The 23,302-nt window shown below is 39.0% G+C and overlaps 1 protein-coding gene across 2 annotated transcripts in view; it reads left to right on the top strand.

Annotated features, from left to right (window-relative positions):
* Positions 1-12,988: 12,988 nt before the first annotated feature.
* ATG5 (autophagy related 5) overlaps positions 12,989-23,302 on the top strand; it is a 128,893-nt gene continuing 118,579 nt past the window's right edge. Inside the window, exons 1-2 of one of the 2 annotated variants that reach the window (XM_049654086.1) lie at positions 12,989-13,295; positions 21,832-21,997. In XM_049654086.1, coding sequence (XP_049510043.1) covers positions 21,890-21,997 — 108 coding nt within the window. In that variant the 5' untranslated portion in view covers positions 12,989-13,295; positions 21,832-21,889. Of the gene's footprint in view, positions 13,296-21,831; positions 21,998-23,302 lie in introns of those variants that run through there. The other variant, XM_049654087.1, reaches the window with a different exon arrangement.

Below are 23,302 nucleotides of genomic sequence, written 5' to 3'. Positions count from 1 at the left end.
AACAAAAAGCAAGGCAGGAGCAATTCGTGATGAACAGAATTAACTGTTAATTCCTAAATATGAGTAAATGAGTACCAGGAACAAGAGAAATCTGAAAAGGAGGAGGAATGGTCTGAAATCGTCACTAGGAGAGGCAAAGTTATAGACTGCCCTGCAGAGCTTCTTGATTGAGAAGGGTAGTTTACAGAATTGGACTTGTACTTACACTGATGTGTATGCACTAAACGATAGTATGTGCTCACTAAAGTGTAGTTGTGACCAAGAGAATACCCCTCACAGACCTCTAGGTGTGAGTGAAAGTGGTTGACCAGGGGCCCAAGGTGAACTCTGAAATCCACGTTTCCCACATGCTGCTCATGGCCAAGGCCAATGAATGAATGTGGCCCAGACTCTAAGGCAGTCCTAATCCTAGGAGACACCCTCTCCCTTGATTGATGACTTTGGCTTGAGGATTCTTCAACATTCCTTGCTATGCCTTCCTTAGGCTGCAATAGCTGACTGATGGCTTTCCAGGCCCTTTCCTGTGCCCCCTCCCCGATTTTCTATCACAAGGATTTGTCCTAATAAAACCTTTGCAAATTTGATATCCTTTCATACTCTTTTGGTATCTGCCTCTGGGAGGACCAGACTAACACAAGTGATAAATGATTTCCTAAGAAAATGTCTTCAGTCTGGACTTAGCTCTCAAAATCTAGATGTCTTTAGATGTTACCAAAAATTTACACAAGGATTCTTCACAGGCAAGCTCCATTTTGTATGCTGTCTTGGCATGAACCATAACTGAAACCCCAGCCCCCCTCATACACACTCTCCATCTAATCAGTAACTATTTCTCCTTCCCATCCCACCCCCACTACCTTTCTTGTCATTTTTCAGTTGACTGTAGTAGCTTTTCAGGTGTTCCCATTGCCCCCAGAGGCATCTCTGTCAAAACACCCTTGGTGTTGTGGTCTGAGGAAGCTTCTAAAACCACAACTCTGATCATATCACGCCCTTAATTGAGACCCTTCAATACATCTCTGTGGTTACAGCGGCAGCTTTAGAACCTTCCGGAGGTGACCCACTGGAAGAAAGAAATTCTACATCACAGCACAATGCACACATACTTATATAGGATATGCATGTATGTGCATAATATACCTGAAGTAGAAGTTTTATGAGAAAAATTTACCCTTGCTACTTGTGATGCACTGTGATATCTTCTATTTTATGCTACTGTATTCTTTATAAAAATGTATTTCACACAAAAACAAGCATTGCAAACCACTAAATTGACCTCATTATCTACTAATAGATCATAACTTACAATTTGAAAAATCCTGGTCCAGAGGATAAAATCCAAATTCCTTATCTTGGTTTCAAGCCTTGTCCTGATAAAACCCCCCACAACAATTTTTTAAAAATATTTACTCATTTTTGGGAGAGCGCAAGCAGGAGGGAGGGACAGACAGAGGGGAACAGAGGATCTGAAGTGGACAGGCTCAGTGCTGACAGGCTGACAGCAGGGAGCCAGATGTGGGGCTCGAACTCATGAACCACAAGATCATGACCTGAGCCGAAGTCAGAAGCTCAACCGACTGAGCCCAGGTGGCCCCGCAACAACAATTTTGGCTTCATTCATTTATTCATCTCACCAGTAAATAGCCTCCGAATGCCCACTACCTGTCAGGCACTATATGGGGAATTAAACAGTGAATAAAGGCTCAGTGCCAACCAGAGAAGAGTGTATTTTGTGAAACACAGAGCAGTGAAAAGCCTATTAACATTCAATGATAAAATGAATGTTCGGGCAGCACATAGAAAGTGTTTTTAGGCCATTCTTGGGGGTGTAGAGAGCACTTCCCAGAAGAAAAGACACCTAACAAATTAAGTCAGAATTAGCCAGGAAAAGGGAGCAGTGAGAAGTAGTGTCCCAGGCAGAGGAAATAGCTTGCTTGTAGCCCCAGAGATGAAAGAGGGTAGGACGTTTTTGAAGAGTGAAAAGTGCCTCAGTGAGGCTGCCGGGCAGAGCCCATGGTAGAAGATGAAGATGGAAAGGCAGCAAATGACCCACAGACGCTGTTGAAAGCCACTCTTTCAGGTCAGGGTTTTCCAGATGTCTCAGAGATGCCTTGGGGACTGCAGGAAGACACAAGATAAAGGCCAAGCAGGTTGGGCTCTCCTTACCCCCTTCAACTTGAATAGCAGTGGCACAATATTAATATTGTAGGGGCCAATGCAGGCCAGCCAAGACGTACCACAAGAGCCCATTGATGATTTTGATTGAAGTTACTTAGGAGTCAACCAGGGCAAGGACCTTCAGCCCCTCCTTTATGGAACTCCCTCCCCCCCCCCCCCCGCAAAGCAGAAATCTTCCATATAAAGCACACCCTTCCTGTACTAAGAAGTAAAAGCACCAGATAGGAGCTTTGAAGCCAAGAAAACTACAAAAAAAAAAAAAAAATTTGTTACTTTTTTGCTACTCTACAACCTCAGCCCAAACTCTAGTTAGAAGTCTTACTAATTGAAACTCCTAAACCCCCGTTTTCTTTTTTCTGTCACTTCCTCGTGAATATATTGTCTCTTTGTCTAAAAAGCATAAATACCACCTGTTTGGTCATTTCCTTAGGCCTCAATTTCATTACTGAGCTTCCATGCACACATAATAAGGCTGTTTTTTTTTTTTTTTTCCTGTCAATCTTCCTCAAGTAAATTTTAGTCCAGCTAGTAGACCTGGAAGGGTAGAAGAAGAATTTTTCCTTCATATAGCATTTGATATAGAACATTCTGGAGGAAGTATGGGGAATGGATTGGAAAAGGGCCAGGTGGACAGGGGCCCCAAGCCAGGGTAGTGTCAGTAAGAGAGGAAGAGGACGGAAGTGGAAAGAATTTAGAGTTGAGAAGAGAACTAGAGTGCACTTGTGACAGAATTCTTGAACAAGCCTCATCATTTACACTGGCAGCATCTTGTTTCCTTTGCCGAGAACGTGGGTTCTTAACCTTATTTATTTATTCTTATTTTGGCGGTGGATCCCTTAGTCCAGTGAAGTCTATGGGGCCTTTCTCAGAAAAATATATTTAAATGCAGAAACATACATATTATTATAAAGAGACCCAATTATATTAATGTAAAATTATCCAAATATACAAAAAAACAAGTTTGTGTTATAGTATGTTTATTAAGGTAAGAAATAAGAAGGTCTCACAGTGGAGTCTAAAACCTACTCTAATTTCAAAGTAATAATACATGTAAATAATATTTCGAGACTATGAGTCAACTGCAATGTCAAGTTGACTGCATCTATGTTTCAATCAGTGGCAAGTTACAAGTATCCCTAATATTACTTCAGTTTGTGGCCTGTATTTATGATTGAAGGAAATTCTAAATTTCAAAGGGAGGAGGTTAGTGAAAATAAAGATGTAATGATCTTCCTATACAAATTCTTCAACCCCCTGAATTTGAACCACAGACTTCTTGGTTAAGAGCCCCTGGCTTAAAAGTCCTTTGCTTCCTTGTCTACCTGTTGTATCCTATCTATCCTGCAAGACTTCTTTTATACGTTGCTACTGGTTTGTTCTTGAAGCTAGGTTCCCATGATGGGTGTAAATAGTTCTATTACAGCCTGTTAGGGACTGTTGCAGTGATTTGTTTACTTATCAGTTCTCTGCCACACTGGAATGAGAGTTCTTTGAGGGAAGAAATTATTTCTGGTGCGTCTTAGTATCCTGAGTACCTTGCATAGCTGCACACAGGAAAGCCTACCCTAAATGAATGAACACATTGTTCTATGAGAAACACTCATCATTTTATAAATTGCTGGGAAAACGTTGGGCGGGGGGGAGAGAAAATGATACTTTATTTGAATCTATCTTTCAGGAATACAAAAATTTCATGTTACGGTTAGTGGATGAAAAGAATGTTAGAAAATCTGCCTAGAAGAAGGCAGTGAATAGAATAAAGATGCATAAAAAAGTGCATGGAAATGTGGGGCAGGCAAGTGAAAGATTGCTGTTTAACTTTGCTCTTTGCTCTAATGGCAATCCAACAAAGATGAACAGTTTTTCTAAGGAGAAGTTTAGATCATGGGCCAGAAGCAGTCTTGGATACCTGAGACAGGTGAAGTATCAAACTTCCTGAAGGCTACTTCTTAACTTCAGTCTCTGAATGGTTAAAGAAAGGATTTACAGGGAAGCTAAACTTTCAGAGCCCTACACTTGCATGAGCCCTTTCTGAGGCCATTCAATTTTGTTTTTGTAAATTATTTATGAGCATGTGTGCTTTCTAAAGAGGACTTCCCAAACTGTATGAGCCTTGAGACCCTGGTTAGAATAGTGGAAAAATGTTACAGAATTGTGCCCAGCTCATAGTATGCTCAGTCCTGTCAACTAACTAACCAGACAAATAATGGATACATGATGATGTTTCCAGCTTTCTGACATATAATATCTTACATTTGCAGAATAAAACACACTCACGACACCCCAGCATGACATGATTAGTTTGTCCCTGCTTTTGATCATTCTTTTATTCCTTTCCTGAAATATTTATGCCTTTTCCTTCTCTTTCAGGCTCTTAAGCCATGCCAGTTTTTTAAAGCCCAAGGTAATAGATGGATCTTAGAAACACAGTGATGGGTAGAGAATGTTTCCGTTGTAGCGTTTAGAGAAACATGAAAAGTAAATCATGGCTTGTGTCTGGTAGTGAGAAGGCCAGAGGAGAAAGATAATGGAGAAAGATAAAGGAGGAAGGTGTGGGCTGGCTGTGCCATCATATCTGGAGGTGAATGCCAAAAGGTAATGATTATAAAGTGGACTTGTAAAAAATTCAGCACTTAAGCCACAACAAACTTTTTTTTTTTTGAGGTAAACCTGAATACTTTAATTAAAAAAAAATTAGGTGGTTTAAACCATACTGCTTGTCCCTAAAATTCAGAGGGCCTTTAGAAACATACTATTTCTGGGATGGCAATTCTGACAATTAATGTATGTGGGCAAATTATCCCACAGAAAGGTCCCAGCACAATAGTTGTTGATACATCTGTATTAAATTCTACTTACATTTTAAAGCAAAAAAGCGAAATCATCTTAATATTCTGCTCTGTGTAGTTAAATCGCACTTATGCTTAACATTTAAAATTTTTATTTTAAAACATTGCACCTGAAAAGACTTGAAGGAAACTTAACTGCCTATTACTAAGTGAAAGAAGCCAATCTGAAAAGCCTACATGCTTTATGATTTCAACTATATAACATCCTGGAAAAGAAAAAAATATTGAGACAAAAGGATCAGTGGTTGCCAGGGGTTGGGAGGAAACAGGGATGAAAAGGTGGAGCACAGAGGATTTTTAGGGCAGTAAAACTACTCTGTATGATACTGTAATGGTGGATACATGTCATAAATTTGGCCAAAACTATGGGATATACAACGCCAAAAGTGAACCATAATGTAAACTATGGACTTTAGGTGACAATGGAGTGTTAATATATGTTCATCAATTATAACAAATGTATCATTGCAGTATAGGCTATCTGCCAATAAGGAAGAGACTGTGTGTGTGTGTGTGTGTGTGTGTGTGTGTAGACAAGGGATGGATGTATATATATGTATATATATATATATTCTCTGGACTTCCTGTTCAATTTTGCTGTGAACCTAAAACTCCTCTAAAAAATAAAGTTAAGTAATTAAAAAAGATATATTACCTGCTCTTTAAAGTTGGGTAACCAAAGGCACAGGAAGGTCAGAGAGAGACCAGCCAGACAAGTGATGGGTAATGAAGCTGGAAAGCTGGATTAGGGTTAGACCGAGAAATTTGGATTTAAATCTGTTGGCAGCAAGGATTTGGTTTTTGTAAAAACAGGACAGAGGCATAATTAGAACTGTGCTAAAGAAGACAGCTCTGGAAGCAGATTGTAAAATGGGTTGGCAAGGAGGAATGGTATGTCCGACGAAGGACATAAAAACAACAGCTCCCATATGTTGAGAGCTCACTATGTGCCAAGCACTGTAGTAAATGTTTTATGTGCATCTTCCTACTTAATCTTCACAATGAATCTCTGAGGCAGGTGCTATCATTTTCCTCATTTCACCGCAAGGAAAACGGAGAAGTGGAAGCTTGGAGAAGTTACATAAGAGCCAGGTTCTTGGGCATGTGACCTCTTCAACTGCCCATCTCTTGGTTTAACCATCTGCTGTCGCCATCTTGTAATTCTTTTTTTAAACAAGGGGGCCTCATTTTGATCTTGCACTGGACATTGCAAATTATGTAACTAATCCTGGTTAAATCATTTTGTCTCTGACCACACGGGCAATAGCAGTACGATGTGGGATTTAAGAGCTCATGTCTCTGACTGCTCTTCTACACTAGTTTATGATCTAAGAACAAATAGAATGTGAAGGAGAGGAAATAGACTTGAAAGAGATTTTGTTTAGTACTGACAAGGTTTAGAAAGTGGGTTTTTTTCCTAATGAAAATAATTTTGTTGTGAGAATCTAAAAAGATTCGCAAGTTTTCACAAGATCTCTTGAGCTAACCAGAGGTTTCCTATTGGGAAACACTGTAACATCATTGAGGGTGCCCTTGACTGGCCCCACTGGCTAAGGAGCTCTGAGCTTCATGTCAGGTTGATTGTGACACCTGGTGACAGCAACATGTTATTGCAAGGATTTATTTTGCTGTTTCAAGAATCAGGCTGTGTGTGGGTTTTTTTGTTTTTTGTTTTTTGTTTTTTGTTTTTTGTTTTTTTACTTCCTCATAAGTTATACACTTCCCAGACTACTTTTCCTTCTGTACTCATTGAAAAATCGTATTTAAAAAACTGATTTACTTGTCTGAGTTATTAATAAGAGCTTTTTATGGAAAAATATTCATATGGGAACAGCCAAATAATCTAATTTAAAGATTGTTTTAGAATAATATTAGTTTACAGGATGAAAAATTAGAACACAGATATGTATGAATTATGAGTATAAATATGTATATATTCTACAAAGAATATTTGGCATATTGCTTTAATTCACTCCTGCAGAACTCATCTGTGTAGACAAGTAGATAGAGAGTTCTGAGTAACTGGAATCATACAGTCTTATAACACAATATTTTCAATAGAAATCTTCATTTTATCCATAGCGGTGATAGAATTACACACAGTAGTTATAGTTCACATGGTAGTCATAAGAAAACTGTCCCAAACTGTGATTTTAAAATAGATTTTCATGAATGTATTTAAGTTTGGGGGTCCCTGTAATGTTGTTCAAGAGTTTTTTTTTAATTATTTTACCATGCACATGACAATGTAGCCTCATGAAATAGTTGAATGAATGAAGACTTGACACAGTGCATGAAAGGCTATTGTTGGAGCAAAATGAGTCTATGTATCCAGCTCCTGGATAGATTTTAGAATGCCAGTGAAATAGATACAAATGGAATTCCCAGGATTGTTGAACACTGCAGGTCTTGAAATATTTGGATCCTCCAAATGCTTTCTCACTTCATAAGATAAGACATATGTATAGCTCCCAACTTTCAAACGTATCTTTAGAATTGATTAAAAGTAAAATCTTAAAGCCATAAATATGATCATAATCACAATTAAATATATGTTAAATTCTTCAGTGTAACATATTTTGTACTGGTTATTTAATTTTTTATTCAGCAACATTAATATCTATATGCAAAACTTGAGGTAGGCAGTGCCTTAGAAATATGACGAGCTATATAGGAGGATAAGCTCCAGTGCTTCCAGTGTCCGGGTAGGTAATCTAATGTCCACACAAGTGAGAGTGTGGAGACAATGGTGACGTGGGGAGGGCATGCCCAGCCCAAAAGGGGCCAGCTACTGCTCCACTCCAGCTCATGGTTGCCGTGTGTCAATGTGGGCCCACAATTGTCAGGTGCCAGCATAAGCCAGAAGGCCAAATTGTTTGGTAAAAACTGTTATCATTAAATTTTTTTAGGGTTTTAAAAACATTTTAAGGGACAAAGAGAATGTATCTGCCACTATGGCTAACTGACAACGACTAATTTGATCATGTATAACTCTTAGGTTCTTTTCCCTAGATAACCGTAGCCACCAGAGAAGCTGAGGCGGATAAGGATTAATTACTTTCCCAGAATCTGGATGTGATATTATAATGTAAGCCAGTCTTAGACCAAGTTCCTTTGTTCATGCAGACATTTATTAAACAAAATAGTACCTATAACCTGCTCTATAAGGTTGATGAGATCCCAACTCTCTGCCCTTTAAAGATGCTCTCATATCTCCTTGCAAGAAAGGTTCTCTTAAGGCAGGTATAACACCATTCCTGAGGTTGAATTCTATAACTTTTATAGAAGACATAAGAAAATTTATGGATAAAGCTTTAGGCTTCATGGATTTCTACAGTCTGTTCATCCAAGAGTGGTAAGAATCTCTAAAATATTTTAGTCCATCTACATATCTTAAGTACTGCTAATTTCATAAAGATCCCATTTCTAACATTTATCATACCTTTGAGCGAGCCAGAAATAAAAACCCAATTCTGACATTCACTATGCTAGCAAACCATGAGATGTTGATCAACATAGTGACAACAGACATCCTTGTGATACTTGCTTCTGGAGTGTGGTCTTTCCGATGTTGGTACCTGACCACCTCCGGAGCATGGAATTCTCAGTTTGGGCAATTAGAATTGAAACTTAACCTAGCACATGCATCTCGTCACAGTATGTATGCTAAGGTGAGAGTACATTCTAGCATCAAACCAGTGATCCAGTTCCAGCCTCTGGAACTCTGGTTTGTAGTCCTTCACATATAGGAGCTCATCCCTGCTTTCTAGGAGTTTCCATTCTAGAATCATTTGAGAGGAGTTATTTGAGTAAGGATAAAAACAGAAGAACAGAAATATGGTTGTATTCTGGGAATACACTAGAGAGTGCGTAGTCAGATGGAGGAAGCAATGACACATTCCCCACACAGATCAGAAAACTGGCACAGAGACAGGATATGGCAGTGGTGGAGACCCTTACTGCCTGGTGACTGGGGGACACCCAATCTGCTGACAGCAGGGTGCCTTCATCACTTTCAACTTTCCTTGCTAATAATTTTGAAATTGGTAAAGTAATAAAGGAAACCACTTCTCTCTACTTAAACTCTAAGCTGTGAGGAAGAATTTAGTTCCTCAGGTGACAGTGATGGGAATCATGGAAGAAAACCCATGTTCAGCTTAGTTTATTTCAACAAACATTTATTGAATGCCAGACATCATGCTGTCATTAAGGATGCACGAAAAGATTGAGGAAAGTATGAAGAGCGTCTAACCCAGATTGGGTGGACCCAGGAAAACTTTCTCTTCTTTTAATGTTTATTTAGTTATTTTTGAGACCGGGGTGGGAGGAGGGGCAGAAAGGGAGAGAGGAGAGAGAGGGAGAGAGAGAGAGAATCCCAAGTAGTGCACTGCCAGCACAGAGCCCAATACAAGGCTCGAGCTCAAGAAACGTGAGATCAAATCAAGTCAGATACTTAATTGACTGAGCCACCCAGGTGCGCCTCCAACTCCCCCACCGATCAGGAAACTTTCTAACACCTGAACAGAATGTTGGGGAATGAGTAGTGTATGGTAAATGGGGGAGAAGGGATCTGGGGGATAGAATTTTAGGGAAGAAGGGTCTGGTGGAGGATATCATTTCAGGCAGCAGGACAGAGGGATCAATGACACAGAAGCATGACATAGCCTGAGTGCACAGAACTGCAAAATGTTTGATACTATTAAAGTTTGAAGTGCAAGACAGGGAGTACTGGGAAAGGAAGGAAGGAACCAACTGATCACACTAAGAAACCAGGAATTCGCCCAGAAGGAATCGTTAAAATGTTTAAGTATTAGAGTGACGTGGTTAGAGTGCATAATAGTATATGGTAGTGCTCCTTTATCCGCAGTTTCAATTTTCAGTTTTGGTTACCAGCGGTCAGTTGAGGTCGGGAAGCAGATGATTCTCCTTCTGACATATTGTCAGAAGAAGGTCAGCATAGGCCTAATATTACATCACAATGCCTGTGTCATTCACCTCACTTCGTCTTGTCACGTAGGCATTTTGTCATTTCATTTGTCATCATTATGAGAAGGGTGAGTGCACTACTGTATGTTGAGAGAGACCACATTCACGTAACTTTTATTACAGTATGTTATAATTGTTCAATTTTATTATTAGTTATTGTTATTAATCTCTTACTGTGCCTAATTTATAAGTGAGACTTTATCATAGGTATGTATGTATAGGAAAAAACATAATATATATGAGACTTAGTACTATCTGTGGTTTCAGGTATCTGTGGGAGGGGTGGGTCTTGGAACGTAATCCCTGTGGATAAGTGGGGATGACTATAATCTACTCTGGTTGAAATCAAAGGCAAATACAGATGGAGCAAGGCTGGAATCAGGGAGACCAGTTAGGGATGTTGTCTTAATTGTTTAAGTAAAAAGCGATGAAGGATTTTAATAGGAGGAGAGCACATTTGAACATGGCTATAGACTGAAGAAAGAAACCAGAAGTGAGGGAAATTGGGGAAGCAGGTCAATTGGTTGGGGCACAGTCAGAGGAGCTAGAGCTGAAGTAGAAGAACTAAATTTGGCTTAACTAATTCATCCTCTGAAACTAGCAGGTTGAAGACAAAAGAGAGTAAATGAGACCTCTGAGCCAGAAATGGCATGTTAGAGTTCATGGGGATAGTAGAGACAACTTAGAGTTTAGGAAAGCAAATTTAAGTAAATTTAGAGCAAAGAAATTTGTGATCCCATGGCTTTGAATCTTACAAGTTATGAGGCATACAAAAATAAAAACCAGACTTTACATGTGCAGACTATTATAGTGAGAAGAAAAGAAAACATGTTATTAACAGAGACTTCACTGGAATCTCTCCTTTCAATCAATAATTTTGGAGGACTTTATAAACAAGTTGACACAATTCGAAACAGCTGCTTGAGAATCATCCAGAATGAGTTGAGGTTTGGGGGAAATGGTAAGGTCAGTCAAAAAGAGCTCTTTAAAAGTTTCTTCATAGAACAAAATTTTGAAAGATACAGTGCCATTGACTGAGAGACAAGACATAATGTTAACCAATGGAAATGACAGGGAGCAAATATAGAATTCCTCTTATTTCCAAATTTTTGCTCAAGGAGAATAACCATGAGATGGGAAAGAGTACAACTATTTAATAGGGACAGTGACAACTGGACCAGATCCAGAAGAGTGGTATGTCATGTGAATAATGGCTGAAAGAATCGACAGTTGTTAGCTCAGGTGAGTTATGGAGCATGAGAGCTATCTTTTAATATCTGAAGTGCTATTAGAGCAGGGGTTAGATATTTCTATTGCAGTTTGTAGGCACAAGGTTGGGAAAGGACAAGGGGAGAAAAGAAGAAAACAGGGTCAATACTTAAAAGTTACCAGAAGCTGAATTTCAGCTCAATGTAATAACTTTCTTCCTATTTGGTTCTCTTCTTTCTTCCTATGTGGGTTCTTCCCCACATTTTATTAGAAAAATTTTCAAACATATAGCAAAATTGAAAGAATCTTACAGTGAATGCCTATACACTCACCACCTAGATTCTATTATTAACATTTTGCTGTACTTACTTGTATTATCACATATTTATCCATCTACCCATTCCTCTACCCATCCATAAATTCATCTAATATTTTGGATACATTTCAGAGTAAATTCCATACAATTTTGGCTACCATTGGGAAGGTGGGTGTTCTGTGAAAGGGAGGCATAGGCAAATGACCTCTAAAGTCTGAAGGAGCATTAAGACTGAAGAAAAAGGCCACAAGCCCAGCTTGATGAGAAATGGTTTATTAACGGATTTACTGACAGAAGTATGTCTTGTGTGGCTACAAGACCCCACCTCCTGTAAGACCTGCTTTTATAAACCTGGATTCCGGAGAGTATAGCATGATTAAACAAAAAGAAAGAATGTATGTGTGGAGAATATGCTCAAGAGGGCTTCAGGTCACAGAGTGGTCATCATGGTTGATTTGTCCAAGATGAAGTAAGTCTAGTTCACATGGTGGGACATCTCAATTCCAAGAGGTTTTTCACAAAAACTAATGGCTGACTACTGGGGATACTGTACAGGAGATTTCTGCATTAAGTAGGTGGAGTGGGCCAGACTATGGCTTCTAAATTTTTGGATTGTTATCCATACCAAGAAATGTATTTCATATTCCTACCCAGTGTATGCATACTGAAGTAAAAAAAATTCAGGAAACAAGCATGCCAGTATTTTCTACTATATTTCATTTAAAAATGCCAGTCATGACACACTAAATTAGATGACCCACCAATGGGTTGTGACTCATCATTCGAAATCACTGGACTAGTCAATCTCCAAGATTGACACAGAAAGAATCCTGTGGCTACTACTAGGATTTCCCTAATCTTTCTAATGATCAGGAACCTATTTTGAGTCCCAGCACAGTATTTACCTAGCAGGTATGGCATGCATAATTACGAGAAAGATGTTAAATGCCCAATTAAATCTTATGGATAGATCAGATTCAAACGCTCTTTAGGAGTTTTTAAATTGTTTTTATTTTCACAAACAGAAATAGGATAGAGGACTTCAGTACTCATGCGTTTTAGTCTTCCTCTGTTAACTACGGCTATTAATCCCTGTTGTGATTCCGCCGAAATTGAGAAGATCAAGAAGATCAAGTGAGAAAATAGATAAGAAAACACGTTGATAACCAACATTTTATTACTATTATTCTGCGAAGCCAGGAAAGGGGAATGCTGCGGTCAACCTCTATGAGGCAGGGTCTCAGTATTTTTGAAACTCTGTTTTTACAGTACTGTTAACATTAGCCTCTCGAAATACCTAACCACGCAAAAGGCGTGAACCTCCCCAAAAAGGGAGTTAGCTGTAAAGTTGCCAGAGGTCCGACCCCCAAGCCACACGCCCGGCTCCGTCTGCGCATGCTCTAGTGCAGCTCCCGCCTCCTCCCGGGGTTGGGCGGAACGCGGAAGGTGGGGCACAGGCCACGTGGGTTCGGTGACGTCATCTCTGGGCGCCGAGGGTGACTGGACTTGCTGTGGGCTTCCAAGGCCCCGCGGCGCTGCGGGTTGTATTGGCAGGATACCGGTGGGCGGAAGTGCAGCAGAGATCGGCACCGACCTCCACGCCGCTGCCTTCTGCGGCTGCGCGGGCTCTTGGGACTCCAGGCTCCCGCGCCTCTGCGGGACAGTGTATCAAGCAGCCAGCGCCGCCGCCCTGCCAGAGCCCGGGATCCGAGCGTCTTCATCGGTGCAGGAAGCGGGAGAAGGAGCTGGCATTTCTGGTGAGTGTGAGTGTGCGTGTGTGTGTCTGTCTGTCTCCGTCTCCCTAGGGTGGGGAAATGCCCGGAGGAGAAGAGTTGGGGAGGTGCCAGGTAGGTGTGGTAAGAAGGAGGGGCGAGTGGTAGGCGAGAGGAGCGCTCCCCCGGGCGGCGGTGGCTGGTGAAGGTGGTTCCTCCGGGGTAGGTGGGGTTGGCCAGATGCCGCCCCCCGGGGACCTTGGGCAGGCCGGAGGGTGTAGCCTGTGTGATCTCTCTCCGGGAATCTGTCAGTTTCTTACTAAAGTAGGAAGCCTAGGGTCTTGTCGCAGGCTCTAGAGTTTATTTAGTTCAAGACGTGCATTTTTCGTGGAATAGTTTTTTAAATCATAATTATTTCACAGGCACTTTGATTCTGTCCTAATTTGGTGGGTATTTTCTCCAGTTTATCTTCTCTATGGCATTCGTTAAATCTCATTTTAATAATAATATTTAGTGCTAACGAAGTCGTTTTCTGTTGGCAAAGAACTTTCACATCCTTTATACTTTGGATTATTTTGAAATCCTACCTGAAACTTGAGGAACGTAGGGAAACTGGATTGGTTCTAGTTTTTTCTGGTGAGACACAGCATGTCTTAAGCGACAGTCAGAACTCAAAGACTGTCAGACATCACTGAACTTCCAAGGCCTTCCAGAATCCACTTGATAAATCTCAAAGAGTCTTTTGGACTGGGTCCTTGGATTTGAACTTAATTGTTTGTGATTTGCATAGATGGATTTGTTGGCTGAATTTAGAATTTGAAAATAAAGATAGTGGGCTGAAGGTATTAATTGAGGGGAATTTTATTTTATTTTTAGAGTTTTATGCTAGATTTGAGCATGTGCCATGATCTTCAAAGGTATGCTGGTTAAAATTGGGGGAAAATGAGCAGAATGCTACTATCTGGCTCCGACTGTTTAGAATAATGTCCATACCTCAAGTGTAGGTTTGTTTTATTAATTTAACAACTACTGAGTGCCTCTTATGTGCCAGGCACTGAACAAAAAGTAAATAAAACAATAAACAGTGAATAAAATAATAAAAACTCTTGCCATCATGAAGTTCACTTTGAGCATGTGAGGGGAAAGACATTAATATAAAAATTAATTTAAAAATATGTCAGGTGGTGAAAGTGCTAGAGAGAAAAAATAAAGTCATGAAGGAGAACAAGGACTGTTGATGGCCTGCGTAGGAAATTGCAGTGGTGGCTTTAGAAAACATGATATTTGAACAGAGACCTAAAAGTGATAAGGGTTTCATGTGGATGTAGTGAAATGAGGCATCAGACCTACTGCAAAGTCCCAAACAAACATACCAGCTAGTCTGGGTGGAACTGAGTGAGCAAAAAGGGAGAGGAGTAGATAATCAAGTCAGAATGGGTCCAGGTCATATACCACCTTGTAGGCCTTTGTAAGAACTTTAGTTTTTACTTTGGATGAGATGGTAGGGTTTGAGTAAAGGAGTAAATTGATCTGACTCATGTTTCGAGGGATCTTTCTGATTGCTATGTTGTCTGCAGCAAGGGCAAAAGTAGGCCATTTATCCAGGTGAAAGGTTAAGGTACCATGAATCAGTGTGGTAATAGTGCAGATGGTGAGAAATGGCCAGATTCTGGATTTGTGTCCCAGCTAGGGCAGTCAGGTATGAAGAAGGGTCAAGGATGACTCCAAGATTTATGGCCTTAGCAACTAAAGAATAGTTACCACTTAGTGATTTGGGGAAGACCACAGAGTAACAAGGGAGCTGAGGAAGGAAGGTCTGAAATCATTTTCTGTTTGGACATGCTAAATTTTCAAATGAAATGTCAATATTGTGTGGTATATATAAAACTAGAGTTCAGAAGAGAAGTCTGGGTTGAAGACATAAATGGGGGAGTTGTTATTGTAGAAATGATATTTAAAGCCATGGGAGATCTCCAAAGATGTAGTTCAAGGACTGAGTCCAGGTGCACTTCAACATTTGGAAGAAGTTGGAGAGATTTAGGAACTATTCCCCCATGGAATTGGGCCATTCATTCAAACCCTTGATAACCACTGATCCTTAGTAACAGGATAGAAGGAAATAGAAAGCCAGTTCATTAGTTGCAAGAGAGTGAGGAAGGAGATATGAAAATTAGAGGAGAGAGGGGATATGAAATGGTGCTCTAGGATGTGGGAGAATAAATGGACTAGAGAAATGTAGGAACACTGGCCAGTACTCAGGGCCTACTTTTGAGGTTAGTGTTCATGAATTTAAAAGGAGACCAGCCAGCATAGATTATTTTTAGATGTTTTCAAATTTACTACTAATAGTTATTTGATATTTTAAGTAATTTCTAGGTAGTTGGGGATTTTTTCAGCAGAATAGCTCCAGGTAATAGGTTAGCCTTTCTTGGTTTGTGGTGTGAAAGAGACTAATAATTGTACATTATACCTTTATCATATTGTGCTGTTTGCTAAATGTTGTTGGCTGGGCACCTGCTTTGTTCCAGGCTTTGAATTAGTTGCAGAGAATGCAGCAGTCAGGAAGTAGCCCCTGTCCTCCAGAGCTTACTTCTAGTAGACTGTGTGATGGGTTGTGATTTGTGTGCTTCCAAAACATTGCCTTCCAATTGGATGCATGGTGATGATAGTGTAGTGTATGTTTGAGAGGGGAAAATATTCTTGTAAAATAAGGAAGTTTGCTGAATTTAAAGTTTATTTATTTTGAGAGAGAGACACACACAGAATGGGCACGCATGCGGTGTGCGAGCAGGGAAGGGGCAGAAAGAGAGAGAGCAAGAGGGAGAGAATCCTAAGCAGGTTCCGCGCTGATGCAGGGCTCAGTCCCATGAACCTCGAGATCATGACCTAAGCAGAAATCCAGAGTCAGACGCCCAACCAACCGAGCCACCCAGGCACCCCTGCAATTTTCCGAATTTAAAGTGTGATTATACTGATTTGGAGAAGAGTTTATCTGGAAAAGTTTCTTAAGTAGCTAGTATAACTTTCCAGTTTATGAATTTTCTATATTTTCCAATCGTTTAATAAAAATTCCAGATTCTGCTATGTGCTAGTTATGCCAGTATTGAGGATTCAAAGTAAATATGACTCCATTTCTGCTGTTGGTGAACTCACAGTTCAATGTGGGGAGGGGCAAGAGGTGGATAAGATAAACATAACTGCAATGCATGGTTGTAACATGCTATTATAGAAGTAATTAGACGGGAGATTGCTTAGTGGAAAGCTTCTCGAAAAGCTGACGTTAAGCTGACTCTTAAAAGAGGATTGAGGGGGCACCTGGGTGGCTCAGCTGGTTAAGCGTCGGACTTCATCATGATCTCACAGTTAGTGAGTTCGAGCCCCGAATCGGGCTCTGTGCTGACAGCTCGGAGCTTGGACCCTGCTTTGGATTCTGTGTCTCCCTCTCTCTCTACCCTTTGCCCACTCAAACTCTGTCTTTCTCTCTCTCTCTCTCTCAAAAATAAACATTAAAAAAAATTAAAAAAAAAGAGGGTTGAGAATTGACCAAAGAGGAGCAAAGGAGTTTAAACTGTCTGGACAAGGACGCATGAAGAAACCATGTATTAAATGCATATGCCATTTATTGAGTGGTTACCAGGTACTAAACACCCAACAGCCCTGTGAAATTAAAATTATCTTCAATTTACAAATAGGTTCAAAGATGTCAGAATTGTTATGCTAGGACACACAGCTTATAGCTGGAAGTCTGGGTGTAAACCCATGTCAGTCTGATTTCAAACCCCTTAACTATTTATCTGTATCGCCTGCTGTCAGCATTTAAATCTTCCCTGTCTTTGTTCTTTATCCCTCAGCCAGTTTTTCATCACCTTCTATTCATTCTTCCTTGGAAAGACTTCTTATCTGTCTCTTATCCATCTACTACTACGAGTCTAGGCCAGGCACTCATTATTATATGCCTTAGTGCTGAAATTCCTTTCTGCCTACCCTCTCTCGGACGTGGGATCTCCTTTTGTGTACTACTAGGTAATTGTTTTTATTTCACTATTATCAAACCTTACAGGCTTTGTAGGTTGGATGAAATTGAGAACCCACAGTCTTCTGTTTGGTATGCTTCATGATCTAGTCTTATTTTACATTTACAGATTTGACATTAAAGGTATAATAATTGCTTTTATTTCCCAGCACTTACTATGTGTCCAGTACCATGTCAAACACTTTGTAGATGTTTTCTCCCCTAGAACAACCTGGTGAATTTTATAGATAAGGAAATGTGACTTGCCTAGGATCACAGGTGATACTAAAACATGTCTCAGTGTCAGCTCTTTCATTATCTACTACTCAAAGTTTCCTAAAAAATTGGTACACATATCGCTTTTGCACATTTTCTGCCTCTGTTGATGTTCTTTTGCCCTACTTGTAATATTTGTCTTTATTCTGTATTCTGTCTATGGAATATTCTACCCGTTCTGTATATATTCATTCTTCTATATTCTGTCCATTCTTCAAGTTCCATATCTTTTCAGTTCTCTGAACACTATAAGATATATTAATATTTTTCTTCTCCCTTTCTACCTTCCTCCATTATGAAAGCTTTCATAAAATAGCACTTAATTATAACTATGGGCATTTGGAATTGGAAGGCATGTTGGCAACTGGTATGACATAAATGAAAGAATATGAGATTGGAAATCAGAGATAAAAAATTTTTTTAATGTTTTAATTATTTTTGAGAGAGCAAAAGTGGTGGGGGGGGGGCAGAGAGAGGGGGACAGAAGATCCAGATAAGGCTCTGTGCTTCTTCCCTATGTGAGGCTTGAACCCGTGAACCACAAGATCGTGACCTGAGCTGAAGTTGGATGCTCAGCCAACTGAGCCACCCGGGCGCCCCAAAAATCTTTACTCTAAGCCTGTAAGTATTGTAGTAGAGGAAAAGTAAAAGTGCAGTGAGGAAAGAGAGGTTTTACCTGAGTTATTCATAAAGGGTTATTTTGAGTTGGGTCCTAAAGGATATTTAAGTCAGAAGATAAGGTAGGGAAGGCTACTTTAGGGTCAGGAACCACCAGCGTGAGGAAAGCCATGGAAAAGATATGAAAGTGCATGGTATGTTTAGTAAATTAGGAGACAGTATCTTCTGGACAATGCCTGAGGTTTTAAAAAGTTGTTGTAATTGTTATTATCACTACCATCATCATCTTATATGCTCTCAGCACCTGCCACAGAGCTGGGCATATCAAATGATCAAATATTTATTGAGTCTGTATTGAGTGTTAATAGCAGTGTTCAATTCTGAGACATGCTCTTGTTCTGTAAATTATGATAGACACTTCATAGTACTATATTAGAGGCATTATTCTAAGTGCTTTACGTGTATCAATTTAATTATCATATGTGTTTTATGGGGTAAGTGCTGTTATTCACATTTTACGGATGAGAAGATGGAGACACAGAGAAGTTGGACTAACTTGAGGTCACAGAGTAAGTGATAAAGTGAATCCAGGCAGTCTGACTCCATATTCTACATTTTGAATGTACTACTACCACATTGTAGTGCCTCTCAAGAGTTAAATTTTGATTTTTCTGCCTCTATTTTAAAAAGGATGATTGAGGGAAACCTAGGTAGCTCAGTTGGTTAAGATTCCGACTTCAGCTCAAATCATGAACTTGTGGTTCATGAGTTCGAGTCCCGCATTGGGCTCTTTGCTGACAGCTTAGAGCCTGGAGCCTGCTTCGGATTCTGTGTCTCCCTCTCTCTCTGACCCTCCCCAAGTCTCTCTCTCACTCTCTCTCTCCAAAAGTAAATAAACATTAAAAAAATTTTGTTTGAATAAAAAGATGATTGAATATTCGCATCCTTTAGTTTTATCCATGTTATCAGCTAGTTTTTTGGCACATTTTTTAGTTAAGTGTATTTGCATGCTTATATAATTCATCGTAGGTGAATATTTATTAATATTGAAAGACTAACATTTTATGATTCTATAAATTTAGACCTTTTCTGAGGCTGTTAGTTGCCTTATTTGAAGTTTTCAGTAAATCTGTTTAGAAGTTTCTATGGTTTGGAAAATTTGTATTGACTACCACATTATACTTCAGCTGCTTTGGCTCAGTTAGTTCTTCCCTTGAGGTCCTGCAAGGAATATATACATAAGAAACAATGGTATATGGGAAATAAGATGCTGATTGATCTTTGACCAGTTTTGTACCTAAAATCTTACCTCAGAACTTTGGTAAAGTCTTCTGTTTCAGCCCAGTTTACCAAAATTCTGCAGTTGAATTTTAGGTACAGAACCAGTAAAAGATAAGCCCATGCTTCTATCACTGTTGCGCAGAGTCTCCCAGAAACAAAGAGAAAAGAGAGACATTTGCCATTTCTTTCTGTTGTTCCTGACACATGAAGAAGCAGAAGAACATGACATGGGAAGAAATAGCAGCATGGTCAATGGCAGAGTAGAGGGGAGAGGAGGAAGCCATACCTAAATGCATGATATTTGTGCTTATGGTGACCCCTGCCTGTTAATAAACAAGGTTCAAATGGTGTCTTGGAATCTGACAAATCAGATTATTACTCGTTCTTGAGAGGACAGTGGCTGGAGAGAAGGGAAGTACTTGTAGAAATAGCCTTTCCTTAGGTGGCTGTACCCATTTTAATTTTTCATTTTCTTTTGAATTATACTGTCCACCTGTTTTTTCTGAGGCAGAAAAATTATCCAGTGTGACAATATTGGTAGTGACTTTCAACTTTGACATTGTATTTAAATGGTTTTAAAATCTTTTAGGAAAGTAGCTCTTTGCCTCATTTTTTTTTGTAGGCAAGAGAGGAATTGAAGTTGTAGCTAATGGTTAATTGGGTGTATCATGGTTACAGAAACCACTGCTTATCACCTTGTATTAGATTCAACTTTAGATTTACTTATTTGCCATCACTTAGATCTCGTTATTTCCTGTCACCAGTAAATTTATTCACAAAGAATGAAGTATTAATATAGTCAGGCGGTAGTGAGATGTTTTCTGTTTTCAGTGAGCTAATTGTATGTGATTTGTAAACTTGGGAATTTTCTGCAGAGAAACTCAGTGTATTGTTTGAATTTGAAGCCTATCAGGGTAGAATTATATGAAGTGTGAATGCTTGTATCATTTGCTTAAAATGGTGACTTTTATGGATATATGTCAATAAAAATTAAAACATTGTTATATGTTGGAAAGAGCACTAGACTCGTTCAATAACTGTGACCAGAGTTGTTCTCCTGGTTTCACTGTTACTTAGTGGTCTTGTAATGTTTATGCTGGTTTGACTGTTATTTAGTGCTCTTGTAATGTTGGACAGAGTTTTTCACCTCTTTCAGTTTATTTACCTGTAGATAACATTGCATCCATTTGACCTCCAAGGCACATCTAAGTATAGTGATACAAGATTCAGAACTCTACTTGAGGTTTTCTGTCTTTGACTAATAAATTATGGCAGTCTTGATGTACTTGGTGTTGGTCAGTGGATGAGAAAAGAGAGAAAAAGCTCCTTGAATAATAGTTCAGTGTTAGTAATTGGTATTTGGCTAAATTAATATGGTTATTTTAAATGTCTCCAAAGGATATGCCAACCTACGAAAGATAGGATATATATAAATAAATATATGAATACAAGGATATTGAGTCTCATTACTCAGGTACCAACAGGATCGATTCTGCATTTACTCATATGGTATATTGTATTGTTACCTAGTTGTGGAATATTAGTGCTGGAAGACACTTGGATATTACATAGGTCAAAAGCCATGTTCCTCTGTCATACCCAGACTATTTCAGTGTGTGGTTTTAGTGCTATATGTGTGGTATAGGGAATATTTTAAGTTCAGAGTAGAAGCATTTACTACTGATTGGGGCAGAGGATTGTGAGCTGGGTTTGCAGAGTGGGTAGGATTTGAACAGGTGAGAGATGAACATATTTGTCAGGGGGAATAGTAGAGAACAAGGTATTTAAGTTGCCAGTCTTGCTAGAGGGTTTGTAAAAAGAAACGTAATGAGTAAGACTGGAAATATTGGTGGAATCAAACCATGGACACGATGAAATTTAGAATAGAAATAGGTCTGTACAAACTTTTTTTTTTTTTTTTTTTCAGGGTGAGAGAGACTTTTTTTTCCCCAGGAAGAGTGAACTATCTGGACAGAGTAGGAGAAGTTGAATATATTAGGTGGGGCAAGGATAATTGTGGGGGTAATAGTTTAGAGTTGGACTATAAGAGACCATAAGATAGGGGAAGACTTCACTTTAGATGAGCAATAGACTCTCCTGGGACTTGAGAGAATGATACAAGTATAGCTTCACTTTGGCTGTGGTTCATTAGTTGCATAAGTTAGCATACATAATTGTGAACTGCTCACTTCTGTGATCCTTTTAAATAAATAATAGCTCTGCATTTAGAATTTGGTGTACTGATTTTGCATTCATTCTTAAGAATGCTGATCGCACAAGTTTTTTGAAATGAAAAATCTTTATGGCATTCAGTTTTTTCCTAGAATCTTTGTTTTAGAGCAGGTTCATTTATCTTTGCAAGGATCTGACTAATGCTCTTCATTTTATTTTCAGTGTGGCTTTGGGTGAAAAAAGAATTTAGCCTATATGCACTGCTTTACCCACTGGAAGAATGACAGATGACAAAGATGTGCTTCGAGATGTATGGTTTGGGCGAATTCCAACTTGCTTCACCCTGTATCAGGATGAGATAACTGAACGGGAGGCAGAACCATATTATGTAAGTATGTTGATGGTAGAAAATGGGATATCTAACTTTGTCCATTTTTGTAAATAAACTCTAAGAACCTAACGGCTGTTATCCAACATTTTATATACAATTAGTACTTATTATGGAAAAAAATGAGAAAACACAGATCAACAAAGGGAAGGAAATAAAAAATTACCTCTAATCCTACTATCCAGAGGGAGGAAAAATCGCTGTTGATATGTTGCTGTGGGACCTTCCTGACATTCTTTTTTCATGAATATATATGTATATAATTTGTGATAATGGAATCGTAAGTTATGTGCTGTAGGAGTTATTTTGAAAATAATAGGTTCAGATTTGATTCTTCTGTATTTAAGTGGCTCCAAGCAACTATCAAATTCTTTTTTATAGCTCAGTAAATATATAACATGTGTGTTTTTATCTGTTGATAAGCTAATATGTATTATATAAAACATATTATTTAATAACAGATTACTGTATGTAGACTTGTAGGTTTGAATTAGTGTCATTATCTGTTCTAAAAAAACAGTATCAAGTGTCTTCTGATTTTGGCCTGCTTTTTTTCCTTCTCTAAGCGCCTGTATAATCCAAACATATGCATCTGTCAGTCAGAGATAATAATACTTTGCCTTTTTACAGAGTATTCAGGCCCTAAACAGCAAAGACGTTCTCAGTTGTCATTATTTTCGTTTTGTCGCAGATAGACAGAATATTGTGTACCTAGGGGGATCTGGAAAAGTGGAAATGTATTTGTGGTGTTGGACTTTCTTGTTTCACATGAGTAAAGCTTGCCCTTTGCTTTGTTTCTTGTCTGTGTGAGAGGTAGCACTGCTCCATAGCCTGCTCTAGCCATGGGAAGTCAGGCTGGTGGAGGAAGCCACTTAAGGAGCCAGCTCATTCACTATTTGGGTACAGGAGCGGTGTCATTTGCCTTTGTGTCTCCTCAGCATCTGGCATAGGTCATGCAAGTAGTGGTCACTCAGTGCGTGAAAACCTCATGCATTTATGTTGGGATTTTGTTTTATATTTCTCTGTGGGTTTTCTCACTGAATATAATTTCAGAGAAATCAGGCAGCTTTTTGTTACTAGTACTCAGCTTATCATAACCGAATATATGCATTTAAGTCATTTTAACTTTGGAAATCTTAACAGTTTTCTTTTCTGCCTTTAGAAGAACTTCCATAGTAAAAAAACAAAATGTGGTCACAGTTTATTTTTGGAAGAATTTCACTTGTTAGATGTATTTTTTTTTTTTTTTTTTTTTTCTTTTTTTTTTTTTTTTGGGTGGGGGATTGTTTTTTTTTTTTTTTCAAA

Source organism: Panthera uncia, assembly GCF_023721935.1.
Source record: "Panthera uncia isolate 11264 chromosome B2 unlocalized genomic scaffold, Puncia_PCG_1.0 HiC_scaffold_24, whole genome shotgun sequence".
Classification (NCBI taxonomy): domain Eukaryota; kingdom Metazoa; phylum Chordata; class Mammalia; order Carnivora; family Felidae; genus Panthera; species Panthera uncia.
This window is presented reverse-complemented; position numbering and strand designations above follow the sequence as displayed.